The following is a 14,789-nucleotide window of genomic DNA, read 5'->3' as shown; positions in this document are numbered from 1 at the left end:
GTGCATTTTGTTTCCATCGTCCCGTTTGCGGTTTATAATATGTGCATCAGTGAATGTTGTCCCCGTAAATACAGAGGGGATGGATGAGGGAGAGAGACCACATCCCCAAGATGGAAAGCACCTGTTCACAATCAATTACATCCGGCTCTTACTATTTAAACGATCAGGAGGGAAAAGAGAGGAGGAAGGAGAAAGACGGAGATTTCAATTAACGACAACGAACCACCATTACCTGCTATTTTTCACATCGCACTTTGTATCCAGTTTGTTTTTCATTCTGCCGGATTTACTTCAGTTCAATCATTGCCAGAGACCCCAGGGTTGGACTTCATTATCCACCACACGCCGAGGAAACATGGTGAGATTGTTCCATTTATCTGGGAGATTCAAACACATCCATTCTTTGTTGACCAGTCATCCGTATTCAGTACAGTAATATACCTGGACTCAAGTTCACGATCATTGTCATTTCCGTATTCATCCATTATTGTTATTTATGTTGTGTGTGTTATATGTTACAGGGGCAAGGGAGGGTTTGTTATTGTATATATGGTGTTTTCACTTTGTTGCTTTGGTGGAGGGATATACATATTTATCTATATATAAATTTTCTACGTGGGGAATGTGCAGTATTGTTTTGTTATTGTGTTTCATTTAATATATTTATTCACTTATTTGACATACCTGCTTTTGTGTGCTTGTGATTCACCGTCAATTGAGGGTAAAATATTATTTGTTAGAGGTACGGCTTGGTATTTGTAGGTTAGCCTCAGTAATTTATCCAGGCCACAGGTCTTGGTAGTGTAGCTGCCGGCTGGGTAACGGGTCGGCCGTTACAACTTGAAAAATATTTTTCTTTAGCAAGACAGTTGTCTTTTAATTTTTAAACTAAGACCACCTTATCTATGAGAAGCAGAGACTGTCCTTGAATAACATCAAACACACTTTTTAGTGTCATATCACCAAAAGTATAAAGCAGAGAAGCCAGTAATGTCATCCAGGAAGACAATATGAATATTATAAGGTCAAAAATTATTTCTCACATAACAAATGAATAAAATAGACATCAAAACAACATTAATTGCATTCAGATCCTGACACTACTGGATCCCTAGTACACAACAGCATTTCATATTTGCAGAAGAAAGAACATGATATATTATAATGAATTTGCATATACTGTAGCAAAGACACAGGTCAAATTGCCAAATAGTGTACCAGAAATTAAATGTCAATAATATAATAGAATCACTGAGATGTTTTAAGCATTGTGTTTTTGTTTCCTTTTGCATCTGTGTTGTTGTTTCCACTAACATGCTATGCTCAAAGCCACTTAAGTCTTTTGTCTCACCCATTGTCCTTCTCTATTACAAACACAAAAATCTGCTGGCATCTTACTATTAATTTTAAATAATATTGTGTATTGAGTGAGTGAAGAGCTGCTTGGGGAGGGCATTGGACAACTTAAAGTGCAAGCTGAGTCTATGAGAAATTAAAGATGTGTAAAAAGTAAAGAGTTAATTTAATTAAATCACAGTAACTGAAAATATTAATTGTATTTCACTTTGAACATAAAATCTCTGGCAAAAAAAAAACCACACCATTACCTTTGTATGACTCAAAAACTTCCATCATTTTTTGACATTCTTCAACAATTTGCTCCTCAAGGCTGACTCTGCCCATCCCAAAATTCTTCAGTGTGGAGATGGCAAAACGACGCATAGCTTTCCACGATTCTCCTTTGCCAAACACAATTCCTGATGAATGACAAAAAATTGTTAAGAACAAAGTAAAGCAGTGTCTCCAAACAGTTCTTATAGAGGCGAAAAAATATCAACTACGTTTTTGGTTTTACTTTTGCTTGTTTGACAATAAACATAAAAGTCAAAGACAACATAAAACTCTTTTTGCTGCATCTCAAGGCATAGACCGTTTTTTTTCATTAGTTTATTACCTTCTTTCAGTTGTAATGCTTTAGCAGTGAGTTGCCAGGTAGGAACAGATGAGGACACTGCACTGGCAGCTGAGATTAAAGCCAACATGCCTGTATGGAAAGGGCACTGCCAGAGACAGACAGACCTCTATGTGGTCAGTGCCCATGAAGCAAATTACCTACTGCCACCAAAGAGAGAAAGTAACAAACTGTGAGAAAGAGGACAATATGATGTGGAGGGTTGGAGCAGGCAACTTTCACTAAGCTATAACTAAGAGAGACAGAGAAGCCATGTTGAACAGGCAGTAAGTAGGTTGGTGTAATTCCTCCAGACCTTAAACACAAGTATTCAGAATGTTAGGCTCATGGTTTTGCCAAAGTCTCCATGGTGAATCCAGAGACTTTACAGACTCTTGAAGTATCATTTTAAGTTTTGTTTCTATATTGTCTCCATTTTGGAGCTATTGGTTCTATATGATGTTATTGCTTGACACATGATCCACAGTGACTATCATATAAAAGATGATGATATTTCACAGTGTTTGGACTTTAATTAAAATATATGTTTGCAAGAAATAACTTCAATAAATGATTATTTTAGGAAAAGAACCTTTGGTTTTGATATTTGCCACTTAAAATAATGACAATTGTAAATAATTTAACTGTCACATGACATGACTCATTTAAAATTTACACTGATTTATACTTTAAATGGTAATTAAAGGATACATTTAATTTATTCTATATTTACATATTTGCACATTGTCAGGGTTGTCAGATGCATGCAGGCTTAAAGGCTTATGTGAATGTAATTCTCCACCGAGACATGTGGTGGCACTGTGTAATAACGACCTCCCTTCTCCTTTCCCTTCTGTAGAAAGGAAGACTGATATATTTAAACCCATGATGTCACTTCCGGGGTTGGACCACCTGGACTCACTTCTTTCTCCCAGAATCCTTCATAATAGGAAATGCCGTCATTTTGGGCAGTCCGACTGAACCTTAGAATAACCTAACATTTTCACTTTGCACAACACATTCTTTTTATGTCTTTTGCGTATCATGTAATATACAGGGTTTGCCGTATGGTACCCCAGACCTCTTTCTTTATTCCTTGTGTCTTTACAGAGTTTACAATAACAACAATATTTATTTCTATAGCGTTTTCATGAAGCTCAAAGTGCTTAAGATGTCAAACAGATACAAGCAAAGAATGCAATTTAAGTATCTCTGTAAATTTAAATAATCCTTTCAGTTATTTACCATTATCCCCGGTGCCATTCTGTGTTTAGTCACTTATCACGCTGCACATTGTTAGGGTTCATCTGCATTAATATACTCAAATTTCTATTTTAGTGCCTTTATAGCAAATCAGCAATAATAAATCAAGACGTGTTAATCTGGCTCAAAACTTTGTTATTCAGAGAGAAATCTCATCACATGAAGATTACGTATTTCCTTTGTTTTTTAAAATTTGTTTACAGTTTAAGATCCTTGATGTTTTAAAGATATTATTATTCCCACTTGCCCGCTTTAGTTTTGCTTGCTATAGTTTTTCTAAAGTACACTGATCTGGCATACCTGACTGCTCTTTTGGAAGCCTCCTTGAAAATGAACTTCTTACCACTCACTAAGTAATCTAGTCTCTTTGCATAATCACTCAATACCAACAATTACTTGAGCATGTGACACATTGATTTTACTTACATGTATTCAAACACATGCAATTATTTTTACAAGAGATAGAGATAGAGATAGAGATAGAGAGATAAGATAGATAAGATAGATAAGATAGATAGATAGATAGTAGAAGGAGCCCAGCTGGCAGCTACACCTCCAAGACCTGTGGCCTGGATAAATTACTGAGGCTGAATCTTGTATATCAAGCTGTACCTCAAACAAATAAACTTTTCCCCACAATCGACAGTGTAAACATAAGCACAAAAGAAAAGCAGATATGTAAAAATAAGTGAATATATTAAAACAGAACACAACAAAACACTATTGCACATACCCCATGTAAAATATATATGTATATCCCTCCACCAGAGCAATACCGTGACAACACTATATATACATATATACACAACAAACCCTCCTTTGCCCCTGTAACATAACAAACAACAACGAATAACAACAATTAATGAAACACATAAAACGGCAATGATATTGAACTTGAATCCGAGTGTACAACTGTCCTGAATGCGAATGACTGGTCAACTGATAAGAGATGCGTTTGTATTTCCCAGATTAAATGGAGCAAACTCACCGTGAATGCTCGGCTTGTGGTGGATGATGTAATCCGACCCCAGGGTCTGTTGATAAGGGCATTAAAGTCAGTCCGGCGGAATGAAAACAATCTGGTTGCAATGGCGCGATGTGGTAAACAGCAGGTACGTTGATGCATCGTGGTGAAATGTGATCCTCGTCTCTCTCTCCTCTCTCTCCCTGTTCTTTCCCGATTGTTTATACAGTATAGTACTGCTGGATGGAACTGATTGATCGTTAACAGGTGTTTTCCAATTTGGGGCTGCAGTCTCTTTCCATCATCCGTCCCCCTTGTATTTACGGGGACGACATTTACTGACACACTCAAACAGCAAACGGGACGATGGAAACAAAACGCACTCAGTACAAACATTGAACAACACTATTACTATGTAGCCCCGCTACAATTGTTTTTTTATCAGTATTCTGCTGCTGGAGTATGCGAATTTCCCCTTGGAATTAATAAAGTATCTATCTATCTATGTATCTATCTATCGAATAAGATAATATAGAGAGAAGTCTTCACATCCTGATTCTTACTGTCTCCGTGCTTTAACATCAGACCGCTATTCAGAAATTCACTGAATGTCACGTCTTCTAACCAAGACACTTAGACCCAGCTGAAAGGCCAGACACTCATAAACAGAGGAGAAACTCGTTTAAGTTTCTGTCGGGCCAAAGACTCATGTTCTGATGATGTGCTTTTTGTATTTACAGTTGACTGCATGCATGAAAATAGAGTTGAACTAAGAGCTACTTTTCTCAAATGTTTGAGTATTTTGTTTTGAAATGTGAATCTGTGTTTCTTAGATTACAGTTCAGTAGAAATAAAAAAACAGCAAATGTCATTCTGCAAAGCACACAGCCACATTAGACAGACAATGTAATGCCCTGTATATGCAGGCCCAGCAGGGCAGCAGAGTTTTTATTTGTGTGTGTGTTCTGTAGAGAAAAGCCAAGCAAAATGACACCTTTTATTGGCTAACTAGAAAGATTACAATATGCAAGCTTTCGAGGCAACTCAGGCCCCTTCTTCAGGCAAGGAATCTTGCCTGAAGAAGGGGCCTGAGTTGCCTCGAAAGCTTGCATATTGTAATCTTTCTAGTTAGCCAATAAAAGGTGTCATTTTGCTTGGCTTTTCTCTACATTCATAATGGCTAACACGGTACAACACCCTAGTACTGTGTGTGTTCTGTAAATTTTGAAAGTTTGTGATCTTCCTATTGTTCATCCATTTGTTTTCGGTTAAATAAATACACTCATTTGATTTATTTTGGAATTGTAGTGGTAAAGCTATAAAACAGGCGTTCACAATCTACCATGAAATGTGCTCGGTTCGAATCCCGTAAATGCCAAAAGGGACTCTGCTCTGTTGGGCCCTTGAGCAAGGCCATTAACCTGCAATTGCTGAGCGATTTGAGTAGTGAGGAAAGTGCTATATAAATGCAAAGAATTATTATTATTATTATTATAAGCTGCAGCAGTGGTTCTTAAACCTAAGAAAACTGAGACGATACTGGGACCCAAGAAAAGGACAATCACCATAATGACAAATAACAATAGCCATACAATAAAAAAAACATTTCTATTCAAGCACATTTCTTACATGACTATTACTAAAAGAGAAAAGTGGAAAGCAAACATTAATACAACAATAATTAAAATTCTAAACAGGGAATAGATTTCTGGGGTATAAGCTTAGTGTATGGCTTAGTTAAGTTACATCTTTCTTTGATTTGATTTCTCTGATTTTGGAAAGGATAGCACAAATGGTTACTTAACTTATTTGCTTGGCTCGTGACTCCAGATACGTAAAAGTATATGAAATTATTCATTTATTTACCTCACCTTAAACAACCTTTTTTTTGTTTTATATGATGTTTTTCAAATGAGCTCCACCATTAATACATTTCTTTGAATGAGTCCACAGATTAAGTACAAAGGTAAACCAAAAAGTAAAGGCAATTTGAAAATTACACAGTAACCGCAACAGTCAGAAGTGTATGTGCTACAACACGCTTGTGATGTCTTATGGGTAGTTTGAACACACATAGCACGGCACTCTGCTGTCAGTCTAGTTGAACTCAATGTCAAATGAATATGGTCTGAGGTCTGTCTGAGTGGCTCCGTCTGCTGCTGCTGTGACAGTCATTAGGAAAACTGGACTGAAAATGACAAGAAATGACAAAAAAAAAAAAATCACCAAAAAAGCAATGCTCTTAATTCAAAAATCATACATACCATTTCCTCTGGTGACCTCATTGTGCCATACAGTTTCACCTCGTTCTCCAAATTCATCTGCCCGCTCCACCAAAGCTTCCTTTACTGTTTTGTAGCCACATAAAATAAGGTGCTTTTCAGGCCCCAAATGAAATGTATACATATTGCCATATTTTTCAGAGAGCTAAAATATAATACATAACAGAAAAAGTCAGTAATTCAAAGATAGTTTTTGCTTCAACATCTTAGTCCATATTAAATGGAGAACATAAAGAATACAGAAAATCATTTTAGACAAATATAATGTCTTCTCATGACCTGAAATAAACAGTGTAAGGGACGAATATGTATTTAGTCCATCCATCCATCCATCCATTTTCCAACCCGCTGAATCCGAACACAGGGTCACGGGGGTCTGCTGGAGCCAATCCCAGCCAACACAGGGCACAAGGCAGGGAACCAATCCCGGGCAGGGTGCCAACCCACCGCAGGACACACACAAACACACCCACACACCAAGCACGCACTAGGGCCAATTTAGGATTGCCAATCCACCTAACCTGCATGTCTTTGGACTGTGGGAGGAAACCGGAGCTCCCGGAGGAAACCCACGCAGACACGGGGAGAACATGCAAACTCCACGCAGGGTGGACCCGGGAAGCGAACCCGGGTCTCCTAACTGCGAGGCAGCAGCGCTACCACTGCGCCACCGTGCCGCCCATGTATTTAGTCGTTTCATGAAATTTATTTTTTAAATTCAAAAGGAACAATAGGAAAAAACACAAAAAATAATAAATACACAACACTAGATACAAAATAATATCATCTAAGATGAAATAAAAAACACTTACAGGGAGACTTGGGCAGGAATCTTAACCAAGAAACAAGCGAGGGAGGTGAATCTTCAGTTTAAAAAGTCAATGATGTGTGCCGATTTTTCCAAACGTATCCACACTGTTTAACAATATTTTACCAAAAAAGCATGTGTTTTGCATGTTTTGAGCAAACGACTGGATAACTGACATGTGGATAATGCAACATGAGTAACATGAAATTTTTTTTTATTATTATTACTTACCACGCTTAATTTTACTTCACTTGTTTGTTGTCTGGTACAAATCTTGTAATCGATATTTAACCCACTTCCTATTGTCCAAATGACTTGAAATTTTGCATGCTTACTCACTTCCGATGACAATACATGAATCAATAATCAGTTTCACTAATTGATCAACTAATCCATGTTAATTAAGAAATGAAATTTTCATATGAAGAATAGTTTAAGATTTCACCAATAGATGGTGCTAGTAACAGTTAGAAATATTAAAGGAAGTGTTGATTACAAAATTATACTAAAACAAACCCAAGACTAAAAAGTTGAAAATAATATATATAAATAAATACTTTTTAAAAACCATGCTTATATTAAGTTAAAAAGTGTACTAAAAAGTAAAAAACAAGTCTCTCATACATCACTCGTAAAATAAAAGCATAGGTGCTTTTCATCAATTAATATTAAAAAAAAAAAATCTTAAAATCTTAGCAAAAGCGCCCACCTTCTATACAGGAAATCTGTATGCCAAAAAAAGGATCAGATTTATAAAACATGGCGTAAACATATTTCTATGCAATTTACCTTTCTAAATCACAATGATCTTGCAAATGTGCATACTTGAACGTGCCTCAGACACTGCCTGGTTGAGGCCCTGAAACAACCATATATATGGAGCATATTGCAGAACTTCATTGGCTATTAGTTCACCCTTCCTTTTGATGCATCAAGAACTGACAACTTGCATTCAACAGTACTTTGTTGTGCTCCACAACTGAGCACACAAGGTAAAGCACACCATTATAGCTCCTCTGCTCTGCATTCTGGGGGGTCAGGGAAAGGTGTAAGACACCAGTGTCTTAGCAGGTATCCACTACCAACATGATTGCTTTTACAATGAATAGTACAAGCCATATGAAAAACTGAGCATTCAGCAAGTTACCTTACCAACAAAACAGTTATTACATACAGCACCATCACATCTGTCAAAGCTATAGGTCAGGTCAGGTCAGGTTGGGGAGCATGCACTGGTACAGTCCCATCTTCCAGAAATGACCATCTATCTGCTGCAACCAGGTGTTACGTGGGCATCCCCTTGGATTGGTCCAGCCACTCGGGAACCTCAGCAATGAGGGTCCTGTGAGCCAGATCATCCTCAGGGGATTGTGCCACATGGCTGTGTGCCATAACTGATGCTCCCTCACAATGCAGGTGATGTGCCTTATTCGGGACTCCATGAACAATTGCTCACACAAAGTCAAACCAGTAGTATCCAAGCATTCTTTGAAGAGAGACACAGAACCGAAGGAGTCCAGTCTTCATCTCGGGATAATGCTCATCTCTTGCAAATCATATAGCAAGACAGGAAGTACCAGGACTCTAAAGCCTTGGACCTTTGACTTTTTGATATCAGGAGTACCACACACTCCGTTCCAGCGACCTCATGACCCCACATGCTCTCCCAATCCGTCTATTGACTTCACAGGAAGAGTCACCAGAGACATGAATGTCGCTACCAAGGTAAGTAAACCACTCAACAAGATCGACACTCTCTCCGCAGAAGGATACATTGCTGATGGCTGTGCCTAAGTGGTCATTAAAGGTCTGGATCTTGGTTTTTATCCAGGACACTCACAATCCCAGACACTCAGACTCCTTGCTCAGTCTCCCAAGAGCCCCAATCAGAGCTTCCATTGACTCAACGAAGATCACAGCATCATTGGTAAAGTCAAGATCAGTAAATCTTTCTTCACCTACAGATGTCCCACAGTCATTGGACCCCACCACCTTGCCCCTCACCCAGTCCATGCAAGCATTGAACAGAGTAGGAGCAAGAACACAAACCCTAGAATCAACTGGGAAAAACACAGAGGTTCTGCCTCCACTCTGCACAGCACTCACTCATAGTACAAGTGTACTGGCCAGCCATGATAGCCAGCAACTTTGATCATCATGCTGGAGAGAGAAGACTTTTCACATGCTTACCCAGATGGGCCGCCTCAAATTGAGCCCTGAGTGCTGCTATGCAGTGGGTGACGCCTCAGCACCAGACCAGTTCTGATCCCCAACAGTCCTGACCCCATTGGCTCTCTGACGGTTTTGACTCTTCAGGGGATGGGGCTCCTGAGGGCAATCCCTCTTCCTCTTAATAATGTGAGCCACCTTCCTGTGGCTGGCTGCAGCAGAACTGCTCCCATGGAGAGTAGAAAGGAGTGCTATCTGTCGTCTCAGAGCTTCATAAAGTTTGTTTTTTTTTACGGTGGCTGGAGTATCAGTCCTTCCACCAGCCCCCATGATTTCCCTGCAAGTTGAAGGACCGCTTGCAGGGTCAGATGCAGTTTAACATCAAAGTTACTTTGCCTCAAAATAAATGAAACATGGGTTGACCCAGGCTTCTGAGATTTGACGTTTGTCAGTCTCATCTGGGCATCACAGCTGTTGTGCATTAATGAAATTAAACTGTTTACAGTTAACAAAAGCAGCTTCCTTCTTGCTAGGTGGCTTTATTGCAATATGACTACAGTTAATTGTTCCAAATGTATTAGAACTGGACCCTACTAAAAATTACATTTTAGTGTTGTCAAAAATCTGTTAAGTTTTGTGTATGTACACCCACAACCAACTAAAACTGGATGTAGCACCTTGCCACTCAGTTAATGGCTTCCATCTCAGAGGGCAAGATGGAGTGAAGCTTGGCTGAGATATTAGTGACCTGTTGGCCTGTCCCCTGAGAAGTAACAACAAGTAAGTAAGTAAGTAAAAAATTATTTATAAAAGCGCCTATCACAGATAGAAGTCACAAAGCGCTGTACAATAAAACATAGAATAAAATTAAATATTAAAACAAAATACAGAGCAATAACAATACAATAAAAACACCCACAGATGAGAGTACTACCCATATGCCAGTCTGAACAAATTTCACCTTATGCAGTTTCTTGTATTAGGAATTAGTTAGTTTTCGCATACCCCTTGAGGTGAGAACGCAGGGTCAGCCATTGTACAGCACCACTGGAACAGGTGCGGATTAAGTGCGTCGTTCAAGGGCCCAGCAGAGTAGGATCTCTTTTGGCAGCAATGGGGATTCAAACCGGCAACCTTCTGGATCCTTACACTCAGAGACACCACTCCACCCTATTTTTTTTTTTATTCGTTAATGTGTCCCAAGTTGACACCCAAACAGTTCAACAGATTCTACTGATCTTAAAACCAGTGGAAGACTTTCTATAACCGTGGAATATGCAGGTGTAAGAGACCATCAGGAAACAACATGGCGATGATCTGAACTACTCTCGGTCAAAACCACATCCATCCCAGAAAACAAAGCCAGATGAAATCCAGTTCTCACCAGCAAAACAAGTGGGCTTTCCCAATGTCCAGCATCCTCTCCATCCCCTCTAAAGAGGATGGACTGGATAGCGACCGAGGTGAGCAGGCAATTCCGATAGAGGCGGTGGGACAGATGCTTTCTGTTCACCCAGGTCATACTCGATCAGTTCTTTGGCAGCAAGTCGAATGTCAGAGTGCTTGGCGATCAAAACAAAGCAAAGAAATAGATCTATGGACAAATGAGCAACAAAAAGAAAACCAAATGCAAGTAGAGCCGAGAGCAACAGACGGAAAACCGAACACAAACATCATCTTGTCCAAGCAAAAAATATATATATGTATATAATATATAATATGTAATATATAAACTGCTTGTATAAAAAAGGCCTATATACTGTAAACTGCCAGAAAACAAAAAAAGTCCTTCAGTGCAAATGCGCAGCATTGTTTCTCTTAAAAGGGAACTAAAGTACACTATGTACATCATGTTTGTCACTTCTGAGGTGTAATATGTTTGTTATATCAACGAACATTATATAACCTCTTGTTGTTATGAATTATTATATGTGTGAGTTATCAATCACCTGGTTTGGCTGCATTTTCCTACTTTTTCAAGAGTGTCATTATTTCCCAGGTTCTCCAAAATGTTACATAAGGATGAGTCAGAGTTGCCATAAATATACACACATTCCATAGTACACATTCTTCTTGGCTGCAGTTGGAGAATCTCTATAATCCCTTTATATATGGTGTCTCTCATGAAATGGACCCTTTCTCATTCAAAACAGAGGGGTTAATTTCATTGATAAATGTTAAGCACAGGTTGCAAACATTTTGTGCATATAAGGAAATACTATATTGTTCATGTAGCTTTATGAAAGCAAAGCCTATTATAACCACGAGTTAGACCCAGGGACATGGTGTGATGATTTCCTAGACTTAGTGGGATAAATCTGGCCAAGAACTGTGAAAGCACAAAGAGAAAGTTTTCCTTGTATCAGACCTATAATTTGGACTAAAACATGTGCAGCAGTGATTTACACTCTATGAGATTTTACAGAGCAAGTTCATGAAAAAAATCAGACAAAAACCTGAAGAAAGAACTAAATGGATTCTGTAGATGAAAGAGGAGACACCCTTATCTCATGAGTAAACATACCATTAACAGTCACTCATCATGAATTCAAAGATAAGAAATACTTTAAGAGACAAATATCTTGTGGAATGCGTTGTTGCAGTAGTGGCTGACCGGAGTTCACCTCTGGCTCAACCAGCTAAGATCGTTGCTTTCTGCAGTTGCTACCTAAGTTCTTGTCCCTGGACCTAAATGGGGATGACCTCTAAGGGGAGCACTGCCCAAGCACTGAGAAACTGACCACATTGGTGAATGGACTCAGATGTTCCAAGTAGAGTGGAGTTTGTACCTGAGTTTGAGCATCAGAGTGTATTAGAAATGTAATGTGAAAGGAGCAGGGACTAAGCAAAGCAAGGCACAATAAATAAACATTCACACCATATATGGAACATACATAAAGCCAAGGTCACATGTAAGTACAGTATATCAATAGTCACATAAGGTCTGTGGACAGGACTCGAGAAAGACATTTTCCTCAAATGCCTGTGTACTATTAGAAGGGAGAGAGCCACCTGGAGAAGACAGCCATAGAAGAGCCCTTATCATCAGACAAAAGCATAGGTTTTGCTACTTTTTCTCAATTAATATCAAACAATTCAGCTACTGAATATGTGATGATCTTGAATGTATTTATTTATTTCCAAATAAAACAAAAGTTAAATTTAACACATTACAACATGGTTTAAATAAAGACAAGAGTTTTATGGCCAAATATGAGGATTGTTTGCATTTCTCGGACTGTCCCAGACAATCTGACTACAGACCCACATTATTTTGAAAAACTCATCAGAACCTTCAAAAGACTTTGTTGGATGGTTATCTTATCAAAAGATCTTGACTATACACTGTTCTCCTCGCTTGCTAAATGAGTAGCCTGGCGAGATCTATTCATTTTTTGCATCTAAGATGTCTCACTTAAAGGTTTGCCTATGCTGTATCTGTCCTAGCGTCCATATATTACATCTTGCCTGAAGAAGAGGATAGAGTTGCCTCGAAAGTTTGCATATTGCAATCTTTCTAGTTAGCCAATAAAAGGTGTCATTTTGCTAAACTTTTCAACACATCCATAATGGCTAACATGGTACAACACCCTAGTACTAAAAATAAAACAACAAATTGAATCTTGAAAAGATTCTTGAAAGTCACACATACTCTCTAGTGTGGGTTCATTACCTCCTTGAGAACAATTGTCAACAAATGAGGAATTCATTTCTACTACACAGGGATTTTTTCTTTGTGATGGCTCATGACAAAAGGTCACTCACCTGAATCAGAGTCTTCTTTGGAAGTTTCCTGTCCAGGATATTCAGGTTGCCAATCAGAGGCAGTGGTCGGGGGCCAGGTGGGAAGCTGTATTTGGAATCTTTAGAAGAAGTCAGCAAGAAGCAGCAAAATATTATGAATACAAGAAAACACAGTAAATATGATGTTATGGTATCTCCAAGCAGTTCACTGAAACTGGACAGCATTCTTGCAAGCAGCACAGTCTTCTCGTGCAGAATAAAGTCAGAGCAGCTCAGCACTCACTACTGGCAAGTGCAGTCATTTATATAAAGGCAGTCTCCTCCTCTCCAACCCCTGGCAGGCTGCCAACTTTTTCTTTAAGGAATCAGACCTTGCACAGAATATGTGAGGCTTTCAAATACTTAAAAAACATTGCTTTATTATAAAAAAGAAAATAAAGGTTAAGGGATGGATGGATCATATATTGCATTTTGTGTATATGCTTTCAAGTAGAAAAATAAACTTTAAACTAATGAATAGCACATCAAGAACTTCTTCTTCTTTTGGCTGCTCCCATTAGGAGCTCACTGTGTGCCTCTTCCTCCACTTTTGTACATCACCCTATTTTCCTCCATCTTCTTAAAATACTTTTTCACCACAGCTGTGTCCATCCTTTTTTCAAAATCTACTACCATCTGACCTTCTGCATTCCTCTCCTTGACACCATACCTACCCATTACCTCCTTGTGTCCTCTGTTCCTTTCACCAACATGTCTATTGAAATCTGCTGCAAAATCAAAACTCTCTCTACCATGGGTATGCTCTCCAGCACTTCATCCAACTCACTCCAGAAATCATCTTTCTCAACAATCACACACCCAACTTGTTTTATATATGCACTAACATCACATTTTTAATTTCCAGCTTCATAATCACCACTCTGTCTGACACTCTTCTCACCTCTGAAACACTCTTCGCATTGGCATACTGTTCCTTCTAGATAACCCCTACACCATTTCTTCCACCCACAATATGGTAGAACAATTTGAACCCGCCTCTGATCCACCTGGCCTTACTCCCCTTCCATCTGGTCTGTTGTATGCACAATATATCAGCCTTCCTTCTCTCCATCATATCGGCTAACTCGCTCCCCTTACCAGTCATACTGCCAACATTCAAAGTTTCTACCCTCACTTCCACTCTCTTTATCGTTCTCTTCTCCCTCTGCCTCCAGACACATCTCCCCCCTCTTCTTCTTCTTCTTCTTTCTAGGCCAATAGTAGCCCAATTTCCACCAGCACCATGTTGGCTAACAGTACTGGTGTCGGTTGTTGTTAACCCGGGCTTCAACCGATCCGGTATGGAAATCTGTATTGTTGTCAGCATATTAATCTGCCAAAATTTTACACCGGATGCACTTCCTGATGTAATCCTCCCCATTTATCCAGGCTTGGGACCGGCATGAAGAAACACACTGGTTTGAGCATCCCCTGTGTCTGAGTTGAATAACACATCTGTCATAATCACAAAATATTTTTCATGAAACAAAACATATGAAATATGTTACACAATAATTAGACAGTTTATTTGATATTCAATTCATCAGTATTTTCTTAAATGTATAATTA

The 14,789-nt window shown here is 38.8% G+C and overlaps 1 protein-coding gene across 1 annotated transcript in view; it reads right to left on the bottom strand.

Moving 5' to 3' along the window:
* Positions 1–13,464, bottom strand: part of LOC114664813 (cytochrome P450 2K6-like) — a 52,497-nt gene extending 39,033 nt beyond the window's left edge. Inside the window, exons 1-3 of the mRNA XM_051918999.1 lie at positions 13,203–13,464; positions 6,443–6,605; positions 1,608–1,757 (exon numbers count right to left, since the gene is read on the bottom strand). Coding sequence (XP_051774959.1) covers positions 1,608–1,757; positions 6,443–6,605; positions 13,203–13,406 — 517 coding nt within the window. The 5' untranslated portion in view covers positions 13,407–13,464. The remainder of the gene's footprint in view (positions 1–1,607; positions 1,758–6,442; positions 6,606–13,202) is intronic.
* Positions 13,465–14,789: the final 1,325 nt, after the last annotated feature.

The sequence above is a fragment of the Erpetoichthys calabaricus genome, chromosome 14, assembly GCF_900747795.2.
Source record: "Erpetoichthys calabaricus chromosome 14, fErpCal1.3, whole genome shotgun sequence".
Lineage (NCBI taxonomy): Eukaryota > Metazoa > Chordata > Cladistia > Polypteriformes > Polypteridae > Erpetoichthys > Erpetoichthys calabaricus.
This window is presented reverse-complemented; position numbering and strand designations above follow the sequence as displayed.